General features: G+C 38.7%; 1 protein-coding gene across 1 annotated transcript in view; it reads right to left on the bottom strand.

Annotated features, from left to right (window-relative positions):
* MAOA (monoamine oxidase A) overlaps positions 1 to 13,612 on the bottom strand; it is a 56,849-nt gene that overhangs the window by 14,078 nt on the left and 29,159 nt on the right. The window contains 6 exon segments of the mRNA XM_006090566.3: positions 40 to 199; positions 490 to 639; positions 3,796 to 3,937; positions 5,658 to 5,749; positions 6,477 to 6,563; positions 6,565 to 6,582. Coding sequence (XP_006090628.1) covers positions 40 to 199; positions 490 to 639; positions 3,796 to 3,937; positions 5,658 to 5,749; positions 6,477 to 6,563; positions 6,565 to 6,582 — 649 coding nt within the window.

Here is a 13,612-nt window from a genome sequence, read left to right as displayed (position 1 = left end):
TCACTTAATACAATTTAAACATGAATAAAAGCAGCCTACCCTTCTTCTTCCAAAAGGCTTCCTTGTAATACATCATACACTTAATAATAGCTCCCATTGGAAGACGCTGCACTAACTGGTTTCTCTCACATGGCAGCTCTGGAATAAAGTGAATCTTGCTCGTCAGAGTCGGAGGGATGGCACTAATAACATATTTGCACTAAAAGACACAAACACAAAATAACACCTCAAACGGAAGTCAGAATATTGCAGAGGGCGTGAAACCTATTTATCATTTTGAATAATACTGAGCAGTAACAGCATACAAAATGAGGTTACTGTAAGAGAAAAAACAACAAAGGCAGGTCAACCAAGGCTGGTCATTTGAAAGAGACTGAGTAGGAAACATGCCAGCTTTAATTATGCCACTGCTGGGATTATATTTGGTTAGAAGTTACAGAAGACATAAGGCCTATTTAATATATGCTCCTTTTGACTAGACTGCATTACCTGATAAATTTCATTATTCAACGTCTGTATGATGATGTTGTCACCTGACTGGTCAACAAAGGTGACAGGATGACTTAACTTCACTCTGCCCCCGAGGCGCTCCATTATCCGTTCGCTCACTTGACCAGAGCCACCTACAAACTTCCGTTCCTACAGGAGAAGGCAGGCAGGACACTTTATAAAAACCCAAGGAAGGAATATCCTGTTTGCCACTGATTAGAAAACTTCCAGTAAGCCAGAAGCCATACCTTCACCCTCTGTACACTTAAATGTTGGAAGAATTCATTAGGTCAGAGGCAAAGTCTAGCAAGAGACCTCTATTATCATGCTCTGCAGTTTCTGGCAATGAAAAGCAGATACTAGTTTATAAAGTCACAGAATCAAAAGAAATGTCCCCTTACACCAGTGGTCCCTTGACTGAATGCAAATATCAACAAGTCTGTGGGCGTCCAATGCCCGAGAGTGCAGTGCATGGAGGGAACCTTGGGAGGTGCTGTGCTTCTCCCAAGGGATATGGGTTCTTTTATTTAAAAAATAGTATTTTTTTCTAGATTTATTGAAATGGGGATACAGTTTCTAACTCCCTTTGGTTTCACAAAGCTCTAGCCAAGGGCTGTCCAGGCAGATTAAAATGTTCTCCCAGAGAACAGGCTCAGAGTGCTCTTGTAAATCACCTGGTCATCGCCCAATGACATTCTAAGCATCTAAATCTCAGATACTGAGTAACTGCTTGCAAAAATGTCTGGAAGTTTCCATGCAGGGGCAGAAAGGTGAACGCTAAGCACCTGTCTGTTCCTCCAGACATTGTTAAGAAGTTCCCTTGAGCAGCCCTGTAAATGCTCTGCCTCACTGCGATCTGCTATACTCACCATGGAAATGGTGCCAGTTTAATATAAGAAGGTAGGTCCTTAATACAATGCATTTTGTAAGAAGCAGGGGAATATCCTTAGAAGATTCGCTAAGTGTACATGTAGGTAGAAATACATGTAGGTAGACTGAGGCTTGGCCCAACATCTGACAGTTAGATACCTCATTCATGCTCCTCTACAAAACTCTGCATGAGCAGCCACACCGTGATTTTTATGCTTTTATAATTAGCTATTGTTTAAATGACACCACTAAAGTTCTTTATAAAAATTTGCCCATAGTAGTTCAGATCTAAATTCATGATATGTCTTTCCTCAAGAAACTGGGACCATTTAATTTATAATTTGACCTCTGTTTTCCAAGACTTAGTTTGAATTTTACTATTGTAGAAATGAAAAGACCATAGACTATTTTCAGCTTGTTCACTGCCTACCTCTCCATGTCTACTATTGGTTGAATTAAATTATTAAATAATAAATCTAAGTTCTTTATACTGTAAACATATTATGATAATTGTTTGAGAATCATAATATGAACTGTGCTTTCCAAAAGGTTGTGTAGCATTTGGCTAGAAGTTTCTTGGCTCCTCTGAATTAAGATATCCCAGAAAGTAAAACATAGGTTTATAGGAGTAATGTGTTATTTCTGCCCATAAGTAAAGACACACAAAAATGCAACTGTCTTGCACTTGCTAAAGCTAAGGGTCAAATGGACAATAACTCTTGGGGCCACAAGAACAACTTGGGGCTTCTGAATATTTCCTAAGGAGAGGAATAATGCACTTAGCAGAGACTCTAAACCTTGCACTATGGAACAGAGCAAAGTTAGAAGTAAACTGTTCTTAATTTAAACTCATCCCATTGAGGCATAACATTCCTAGGAAGGAGAGACACATTTTCTTTGGATAAGGGAGAACCTTGAAACAATCTCAGAGGCTGAAAAACTGGGGAATTAGGATTCTGGCCTCACTACTAGTTTGCTGTGAGTCCAGCCAATCAGCTAAAGGAGTCCATAATGGAAGTGGTATGGAGCCAGGCAAATTCTAGTTGGCAGTAGAATTTTAGAATCTAAAATGTAGAATTTACCATTGAAAGAGTGGCCATAATCCCTATGAAAATTAGAAGAAAGAACAGTCACTTCCATTCTATAACAGTTAACAAAAAAGAATAAGATACAGAATGAGACACAAAAGCTTTATGTCTGGAGCTGAGATGACTTTAAGTACAATAATTTTACAAGTACAGTAATCCCCTCCTTGTCTGTGTGGGGTATGTTCTAAGACCCACAGATGCCTGAAACCGTAGATGGAACCAAACCATATATATACTATGTTTTTCCTATACATATATATACACCCTTTGTGACTGCTCTTTGGCATATATGAATTGCCAGCATCAGTACTCTTGCACTTTGGAGCCATTACTAAGTAAAATAAGGTTATTTGAATAAAAACATTGTGATACCACAGCAGATCAACAGGTAGGGAGCATCTATAGCAGTGATGGCGAACCTATGACACGCGTGTCAGAGGTGACACGCAAACTCATTTTTTGGTTGATTTTTCTTTGTTAAATGGCATTTAAATATATAAAATAAATATCAAAAATATAAGTCTTTGTTTTACTATGGTTGCAAAGATCAAAAAATTTCTATATGTGACACGGCACCAGAGTTAAGTTAGGGTTTTTCAAAATGCTGACACGCCGAGCTCAAAAGGTTCGCCATCACTGATCTACAGTGTGAGACCCTAGACAAAAGGACAGTTCAAGTCCCAGGCAGGATACAGTAGGAGGATGTGAAATTGCACCTTGCTTCTTAGAACACTGCACAATTTAAATTTATTAGTTGGTTATTTCTGGAATTTTCCATGTAATATTTTCGGACTGCAATTAACTGCAGCTAACTGAAATCACTGAGAAAAACCGTGGATTGGGGGGGGGGGAGGGAAGGAACAGCTGTACTATAAATTTTTGGAAATTAGTTATTACCGTAATTTAGCTCCCCCTTACATAAATAGCCTAATTTTACCTACCTCCAAAAGGAAAGAAGTTAATTCCCAAGACCTAATTAATTCAAAATGAAAATTCTTAAGCTGTAAATTTATTTTCAGGAATAAGAAAAAGAGTGAGAAATTTTGTTTTCAGAAAATATTTTTGGGATTATTTCAAGCTGCTAATTATTTGTATTCAAAATGTAGAAGCAATTATTAAGATACTAGAGGCCCAATGCATGAAATTTGTGCAAGAGTAGGCCTTCCTTCCCCCCGCTGCAGGCACTGGCTTCCCTCCGGCACCCAGACCCGGGCTTCCCTCACAGCCCTGGCTTCGTCTGGAAGGACATCTGGTCTAATTAGCATATTACGCTTTTATTATTATAGATTGATCTGGGTGAGGGCAAAACTCTCAAATTAAGTTATATTTGCAAAAGAACACTCCATACCTGGCCCCCATTGGTAACCGAGAATATCCGAGTAGTGCCACCACACTGCTTCACATACCACAAGAACCACAGGGCAGACACCTCGTGAGGCTCAGAGGTCACATTGATGTTCACAAAGAGAGATGCAAACCGCCTAGCTGTCCTGGTCACAGAACAAGAGCAGATATTAGAGGTAAATACAGATATGCTTCACAGGATATCATGGTTTTAAAACACAATGCAGTATGGTTACAAAACATTTCTAGGGCTATAAAAAACACTCATGAATTCAATATATGAAGGAATGCATATTTTAACTCTTCGGAAAAATAAACTTTCCCCTTGTTTTTAGGAATTATGGGTTAATGCTAAAGATGCTAATCCCAGTGGAGTCTAAAGGATCAATATGCTTCTCAAGGATAACTAAGGATATCTGTTCTCACATATTTGAATAACCATCCTCTACTCTCCACCTCCACAGCCCCCACCCTGGTCCAGGCTACCAATGACTATCACCTGGGTTACAATGGTGGCTGCTCATGGTTATCCCTAAATGGTTCTCTTATATTCCCCTTTGATGCCTCTCTAAATTATAGACAACAAATTTTTTTTTTGAGAGAGAGAGAGAGAGAGAGAGAGGAGATGGGAGAGGGAGGGAGAGAGGAATATTGATGTGAGAGTGGACCATCCATCAGCTGCTTCCCGAAACCGAGGCATGTGACCTGGTCAGTGTGGCTCAGTTGGTTGGGCATCGTCCTATGCACCAAAGGTTTGCACAGCCTTTATAAAAGCTGTTTGCTGTTCTCTTCACCTGGAAGATAACTTCTCCAAACCATCTACCCTTCATAACTCCCACCATTCACTGTGGCTCATTCCTGGAATACACCATGCATCCTTTCAGGTCTGTACCCATCCACAGTATATAATTCTTAGAGTATACCATCCCCTTACACCATCCATGTTTCCCCCTCCATACCCCAACTACTGTGGTTCATTCCTGGAAGATACCATCAACAAGCACCATCCATCTTTTATGTCTCCCCTTAGTGCACTGACTCATTCTTGGAAGTTATCACCCCTCTGCACCATCCTTTCCTGCTTCCCTCATGCACTGTGGCTCATTCCTGGAAGATATCATCCCCCACAGAATCCCACCTTCTTGTATACCCCCCCAAAGTGTGGTTTCTAGCTGGAAGATACCATCCTTCTACATCATATATCCTTCCTGTCTCCCTGCACAGCGACTGCAATCTTTAAACAGAATACCGCCTTTATTCTCTGACATTTCAAGTTCACTGTTACACTCTCCTAGCACTATGTAACTTTTTCCATACTGCCAGTCTCCTGCTATAAGAGGGTAGGGGCCTTGTTTGACAAATTCACCACCCTTCCTCAATGATTGGTACAGTGCCATCACATAGCAGGCCCACATGGTGACTGAATAATCTGTAAGTAACTTGGGTAATAACAGATTTTTACTAAAAAAATTATATAGTTTATATTATTTGTTAAATATACTAGTGTCCCTCTAGGTTCACATTTTTATATCTCTGTGGAATTACTTTAACATCTTTCCAAATTGCTTCTGTACTCCTATATAATCTGAAAACATTAGTACTTGTTTTATTGCAAATCACAGAACCTTTTTACTTAAAAAAGTTCTACTTCATTCACCTAACTTTCTACTTATGTTTTAGGTTCATTTCATTTTCAAACCTGCTCTGAAATCCCTAAGGGCCCTCAGTGTTGCTACTGACTGAAGAATCATTAGGTTTCCTCTTAACTCTTTCCCAATAACTTTTAAAGAAAAACGCTGCAGTTCAAGATAAGAGAGAAAGCATCAGAATGGAATATAGAAGTAAATTTTAAATAATCAAGATTACTGTGTCCAGCAGATTTTATCAATGAGTTCTTTCATCGTAATTTTGTCCCATTCTTCGGCATGTGGGGCATTCCATGGTGCATCAGCGGGAATCTACAGAGAAAGAAGGGCTCATGCAGGTGTGATGGTTACTGCCCACTGCTCTGCCAAGATGCCCTAAGAAAAACCTTTGAAAACTGGTAAGTTTGGGATGGATACCCCTTTGGACTCTATGCCCTAATGCGGTTTCAATAATAATAACCACAACAACAATAACCACAATAATAGCTGCATATACATGCATGTATAAATATGTAATAAATTAATATGTAATACATATATAAAATTAATAAATTTTGATGATAATTATTATTTAAAGTTAACACCCATTTTTAAGTCCCCAATTTAAGTTTGACAGAGTGATGTTACAAAGCCCGAGACTAAGGCAAAAACCTTTAGAGAAACAAATATTTCTCTCCTTTACTACTAAAGTGGCATCACATATGGGTAAGACAACTATAAGCAGGATACCTGGTGAACATAAATCACTAGGTTCTCAGTGACATAGAGTGCAAAGCACACAGGCATTAGTATTAGATGGATGTGGGTTTGAATCCTGGTTCCCTTGCTGTGTGGTCTTGGGGAAATTACATAACCCCTTGGAACTAATGTCCCTCGTTTATAAAGTGGAAATACTACCAACTTTGCAGAGCTGTTGGGTGTATTGGAAATGATCTGTATCCTTATCCAGAGCAATGTTCCCTGTACTGTGGGAGGATATTAAAGAGCTGCTATTGTTATTTTAGAAACAGGTCATGTGCTGGCTGAACACACAGCTTACCTCCTTTCCCATGTTATCCATTGTCCGCCACAGATTGTTGTAATCCAGATATGCAATGGGGTTCCAGACTGGAGGGAAGGCACCGCGGGAATGGGTAAGTTTTCCCCTATAACATAAAAACAAAAGGATAATGCATTAAGTGAGGCCAGCATTTTAAAAACTCAAAACCAACCAACCTAAGAGCCATTTTCAAAGTAAAAAAAAAAAAAAAAGGACACATATGCAATACCCTTTGTAATGCTTTAAGCAATAAAAAAATAAATAAATAAATAAATAAATAAATAAATAAATAAATAAAAAACAAAGTAACAGGATCCTCAAAAATAACAGGTCTAGGTAGTTTTTAAGGCCTCATTTCTTAATTCAATTCTTTTTTTCTTTAAAAACAAACATCTTGTAAATCTGCATAAGGTCGCAATATCTACTAGTAAAATTTTGCATGAGATATTGATTTTTTAATCAAATAAAAACATTAGATATTTGTAGAAGGCCTACTGTGTGCACTTTACAACATTAATAGCTGTGTTGGATTTTTTAAAAAGGAATAAAGCAAAACTCTTGACCATCAAGGCAGGGACACAAAACATACCAGCATTTGCATGCATGTGTGCACATTTGCAAGTGTGTGCACACATACTCCAACTGAGTAAAAATATATGCAGCCAGTAAGTGACAAAGAAATAATTTTCTCCTCCACAGTAACAAATTCAAATAACCTTGGCAGATAACATGATCTGATTTCTTATCTGAAAATACTATGTTGTTATGCTGTAATACTTTTCAAGACTCCAAATTCTTTATCATCATATTGCTAACATTTATTAAGATCTTTCTCCATGCCTGGCACTGGCCTAAGCTCTTCATATGCATTATATTATGTAATGCTTTCCCCAACCCTGAAGAGGCAAGCACTATTAATATTCCAATTTTATAAATGAGAAAATTAAATCCTGGGGATATTACCTAGAAAATAGGAGAAAGGAAATTCCCTGTTCCCAAAGCATTTGCTCATAAACATTAAGTTTTCCGGCTTCCCATGTGGTTGATGAAATGTTGAGATGGGCTTGTTCTAGAGACATCTTAAACTTCCCAAGAGAGAACTTTGAAATGTGAAACTTATAAACCTTCCATTCATATTTTTTATAATTCTAAAGAGTCAAAATGGAGACTAAAAAGCTCTGGGGTAAAAGACGATGTTGAGGAAACAAGGTCATCTTTGGAAAATGCCGAACTATATTCTGAGAGAAATGGGCAAAGACATTTTACCCAGAACACAAAAATAGCCATGAAAAGGGGAGAGAATGAGATTAAGTAAGCTCACAGGCAGTCTTTACAACAGCTGGTTCTTGTTATAATTCTTCCTGTAATTAAAATTGGGAAAATTTACATTTTCCTCTATAAGATGAATTTATATTCAAGTTAATAGTCTCATAAAACTGATCTTTGCTTTGTAAAATTATTTTTAAAAAATTAAATATGCTCAATCGTCTGAGGACATTAAGAAGAGTATTACAAATATAATTCAACAAAACATGTCCCACATTCCTAATGAAGTTCTTCTCAGGGCAATGCCAACCACAGTATGATTTCATGCAAGGTCCTAAAGACCCCATGAGCTTAACCTTGTTGAACAGAAGTGGCAGAAATGAAGAGTTCAGTGAGAGAGAAGAGTCTAGCCTGGCAATCTTTTTTAGGAATGGGTGCCATGGAATATTCTAAGAAGATCATAAAGACCCACCATTACATTAATTTTTATCCTGCTGACAGAGGCACCAAGTTGATAAAGGGATTTTGTTAATTTCACTCAGCATTTTCTAGCTTCTCTGCTCTTATTCCACAGAATAGCAAAATCTGCTAAAGAAATGCATATATGTAGAAACAGTCACCTATACATATCACCTCTGACAAGCCCCTGGAAGACTTATTTCCTCCATGGCCTGCTTCTACGCTAGATAACTCTTGAGACTACTTTGCGCATGTTTGAATCTCCGAAGTAGTGCAGTGGGAGGGCTCAGAGATGCCTGTTAGCTGAGAACTGCCTGCTAATCCGATTTACTCAGCCTCTTAAATGTAACGTATAGTTTTCTCACAAATGTATCAGCAGTTGCTCAATCCTAAATCACTTATCAGCAGAAATGCCTTTACAACCTAAAAGAGTGAGGCAGGAACTTCAGGAATACTTCCATATGTCTGCTGCTCTTTAAACATAAAAGGAAAAAGTCTTGAACAAAGGTCAAGTTCATTTTGTGCCTGTACTGTACTCTGAAACACTCAGACCCTTCCAAAGTAGCCTTTAATCTTTAAAGGATAATATCTTTAAAGATTATTGTTGATGTCCAGTAGAACACAGTGTCCTGGAAATTGTGCCCAAACACTTCAGTCCTTTGAGAAACCACAACCTCAATCTACCAATGTTCATAATAACAGGAGACTGTTGCCAGATGACGGGAGTTTATGGCTCCCACGTTATTTTTTATTGTTGTTCATATAAGATAAGCCAAGTTTATAATAAGTAAGTAACATTTACTGATTGGCATGTTAGAGTTTCATCTCTCTTTATTTTTATATTTTAGTTAAACAAAAGGAAGTGAGTGTTATTAAAGAGTATCATAGGCCACTGAGGAAAGCTGCCAACTATTTTTCTTTAATCATTTTGAAAATAAACAGATATATTCTGGATTGGTTTAGGAACATGTCTGTCCAACCCATTTGAATTACTTGGCTCCCTTCTAGTCCCACTGTTTTGTGACAACACTATAAGGGAAATCTTTTAGTGGTTTCTTTTCTATAGTTCACAATAATGCTTTAAATAAAGAAATAATCTAAAAAGAGATGCATTAAATAGGATGACAGTACTGTGTTGTATTAATAATTAATGCAGGTAGCCAAGGTCTCTTCAAACATACATAGTTCTCCTCTACCTTGAAAAAGCCATCATAATAGATAAGGAAGAAATCTATCCCATTGGAATGTGCTGGTTCTCCCAAGTCTTCACCTAGTTCCCATTCTTTGCAATACCCTGACTCCCATCTACTGACTCCCCCAGAGCCCAATCCCCAGCCCTTTCCTTTTCCTCTGCCCAGCTGTTTCCCCAGGAACTCACCCACCATCTGGGTTTGTTATTATATTTGCACAACTGTTATCTTTGCATTTTTCATGCCTCCGCTCCCTCTATGTTTATGAGTACTACCAAATTGTTATCTACAACCTTATACACACTTCAAGGGCTGGGAGCATGTTCCTGATATTTGTTCATGCCCTCGTATTTCATCTTATTCTCAGCCCCTCTTCTCAAGACTTGCACAGCTATCAGCTAACACAGTGGGCATTTGAGTTGTGCAGTCCCATCTTTGGGAAAAGACAACCATTAAGCTCAGGTATAAATGATGATACATCATCAAGAACGAAAGGTTTCAAGTAAATGGTTATGCCATCTTTCCCAAGGGATCCCAGTTATATAGAGAAATTACAAACAAAGGAATTACAATATAAATAATATGAGTTCTTCTGGAGGCTGTTGGGTAGGTAAAGATAATTGACAGAGCATTTTAACAGCTTTATCATTCACATGCTCTATAGATCATCCATTTAAACTGCACAATGCAATGGTTTGCGGTATATTCAGAGTTGTGTAACCATCACATCTAATTTTACAACATTCTGTCATAGGAAGAAATCCTTACTCGTTAATAATCACTCTCCATTCTCCCCCACCACATTTGAAGAACTTCCAAACTATTTTCCAAGGCAGCTGCACCACTTTACATTACCACCAGCAGTGTGTGAGGGTTCTAATTTCTCCTAATCCTTATAACACTAGTTACGGTCTATCTTTTTTATCATAGCCATCCTGGTGGGTGCAGAGCAGTATCTTATCATTTTGACTTGCATTTCCCTAATGACTAACGATGGCCAAAGTTAAATCAGGCTAGATGAGTGGAACGTCAGGTTGTTGAGCCCATCCTTGTTGCCATGACACTTTGTGCGTGGACCCACTGACAAAGTGAGAGTGGAAAGCGATGGTGTGATGGCTTTATACTGTGTCAACTTGTTCAGGCTGAACTGGATTTCCCAGAACTTTATTTGCTATATATTTCCGGTTAGGGTAGGTCACAAGATAGATTACGGGAGATTTAGAGAGCAAAAGTGAAGCAGCATTCGTTTTATGGTTCCATTGTTCCTTATCGCACAAGGTGCCTATGGCACCTCGCCATTTTATACACTGTATTAAACTGACTTTCCTGACTAGTCTCAATGTACCTGAGAAGGACTATGCCTCACACATGTTTATCTTCTACAGTGTCTTGTAAATAGCAAGGTTCCAATAAATGCCCCTTAAATGAATAAAATGGAGTATGGAATTCTTGCTTTTATAAGTCATCTCATATCATATTTAGCTCTCCCGTTTATGGGTACTACCAAATTGTTACCTACAACCTTTTACATACTTCAAGGGCTGGGAGCACATTCCTGGATGTTTGTATGTTCCTGGATGTTATTCTCAGCCCCTCTTCTCAAGACTTGCACAGCTAACAAAGTGGGCACTTGAGTTGTGCAGTCCAATCCTATTTTTTTCTACACAAATGACTTTCTCTTTTCCCAACTCACACAAGACCTCCTAATGAATGCCAATTTAACACTACTTTTTATATCAGTTCCACACACATACTTTTTCTACAACAGCCATAATCAATATTACCTTAAAATTTAGTAGAATTCACTATGTGCAAGATGCTGAAGGGAAAAGAAAAAGATGGAAGACTCGGTTCCCTAGGAAACCTAAACTCTGAAAACATTTCCTATGTTAGCATTTCTCACTCTGATCTTTATGGAGATTATATGAAAACAGGTTCCATGGTCATACATTTGGGAATCCTGGCTTATAGTTAAATAGCTTAAACAAATTTCTTAACTGCCAATCCTCATAGGACTCCTAATTTGCTAATGAACATCTTGGCCCTCAAAGACAGAATATGGAGTACTTCCAAAATTTGTGACCAACAAAACCCTTCTTTGGCAAAGAACTTTTGGGATTAATGTTGCTAAGAAAATATTCCCTAAAGCATTCTTTCTTCCTATTCTGGCTGGCGCTGGCTGCAGCCTGGGAGAACATGGGAAAACATGGGCTAGAAAGAGGAGCTGCTATAACCAGAAGACTTATTTTCCAAATGCTATACATGGAAATATATTCTCATGTGTATCTCTCCTGGAGAAGAGTGTACATCATCCCACAACAAGGAGTTGAATAAGAGACATAAAATGAAATCACTTGTATATTTGCCTAAAACTGAGAGTGCTCTGTGCTGAGTCTCTGGCCTGGACTTCTGCCCCTTGGCACTAGAGCTGGGCAGTACAGAGAGTAAGTGCGTCAGAACAGGTCAAGAGGGTCAAGGGGTGTTAACTGAGTGCCTTCGTCTTGTGCATCCTGGTGACTGGGCAGATGCAGCCCTGACCCTCTACTGGATGGAGTTATCTCAGACATGGCTCCTGTGATCGTGATGGTGAAGACAAGATGAGGATTTGCAGTGAGAGGGAGGGTGGACCAGGAGCCATCAGATTCTTAGCATAGTCTTTCCAACATTTATACATCAGAAAAATATTTATTTTTAAATCTATAGATTGGGAAAAGTCACAGATACTCATGACTTCTTTGGTGGGTGCCCAAATAATTATGTAGATTAGCAACTTCACCCAAGTCTGTGCTATTTTTATAAACCACTGCTGGTCAGCAAGTGTGAGCCAATAGTGATTTTTTTCCCCATCGTCTCTGAAGCCTGATGCTTTTACAGAGACATTTATCTGCTGAATATGGCAGTGGAAACTAGGCCATGGGGTACTTTGGCAAACACACAAAATTAAATCTCAGCCTGATGTTTACTGGGTATAATTTGAGCCTGACAAATTACATGAGAGCTATGGGAATGAAATGAAATGAAATGAAATAGTGGTTCAGTAATTGTTGTGTTTGTTTGAAAAATCTAACAGGCAGAGTCTTTTAAATGGAAAGGACTCAGTTCCTCAGCTTTCAGGATGAAAGTGTTCATTACATTTAAGTATAATTTACACTAACAATTTCTGTGATCCCATCTAGAATTATTTTCTTCTGGTTGCATTAAGCTCAAACACAAAGCAAAAAACAAAATGATTGCACCAGTCTGCATTCCCACCAGCAGTGCACAAAGGTTCCTTTTTCTCTGCATTCTCACCAGCACTTGCCCTTTGTTGATTTGTTGATGATAGCCATTCTGGCAGGTATGAGATGGTACCTCATTGTTGTTTTGATTTGAATCTCTCGGATTATTAGTGACTTTGAGCATGTTTTCATATGTCTCTTGGCCTTCCTTATGTCCTCTTTTGAAAAGAGTCTATTTAGGTCCTTTGCCCATTTTTTGATTGGGTTATCTTCCTTTTGTTAAGTTGTGTGAGTTCCCTGTAAATGTTGGAGATTAAACCCTTATCGGTGATAACATTGGCAAATATGTTCTCCCATACAGTGAGCTTTCTTGTTGTTTTGTTGATGGTTTCTTTTGCTGTGCAGAAGCCTTTTATTTTGATATAGTCCCACTTGTTTATTTTCTCTTTAGTTTCCATTGCCCTAGGACAGTGGTTGGCAAACTGCGGCCCCTTGAGTGTGGTTCTTCCACAAAATACCACATGCGGGAGCACATGTACAGTGCGATTGAAACTTCGTGGCCACACTCAAGGGGCCAAAGAGCCGCATGTGGCTCGCGAGCCGCAGTTTGCCAACCACTGCCCTAGGAGGTGTATCGGTGAAGATATTGCTTTGGCATATGTCTGAGATTTTGCTGCCTGTGGATTCCTCTAATATTTTTATGGTTTCCCATCTTCTGTTTAAGTCCTTTATCCATATTGAGTTTGTTTTTGTGTATGGTGTACGTTGGTGGTCTAGTTTCATTTTTTTTGCATGTATCTGTCCAATTTTCCCAACATCATTTATTGAAGAGACTGTCTTGACTCCATTGTGCACTGCTGGTGGGAATGCAGACTGGTGCAGCCACTGTGGAGAACAGTATGGAGTTTCCTCAAAAATCTAAAAATGGAACTCCCATTTGACCCAGTGATCCCACTTCTACGCCCATAGGTCCCAAGAAACTAGAAACACCAATCGGAAAGGA

Source organism: Myotis lucifugus, unplaced genomic scaffold (genome assembly GCF_000147115.1).
Source record: "Myotis lucifugus unplaced genomic scaffold, Myoluc2.0 scaffold_76, whole genome shotgun sequence".
NCBI classification, from domain to species: domain Eukaryota; kingdom Metazoa; phylum Chordata; class Mammalia; order Chiroptera; family Vespertilionidae; genus Myotis; species Myotis lucifugus.
Note: the sequence above shows the minus strand (reverse complement) of the source record. Positions and strands in the feature narration are given on the sequence as shown.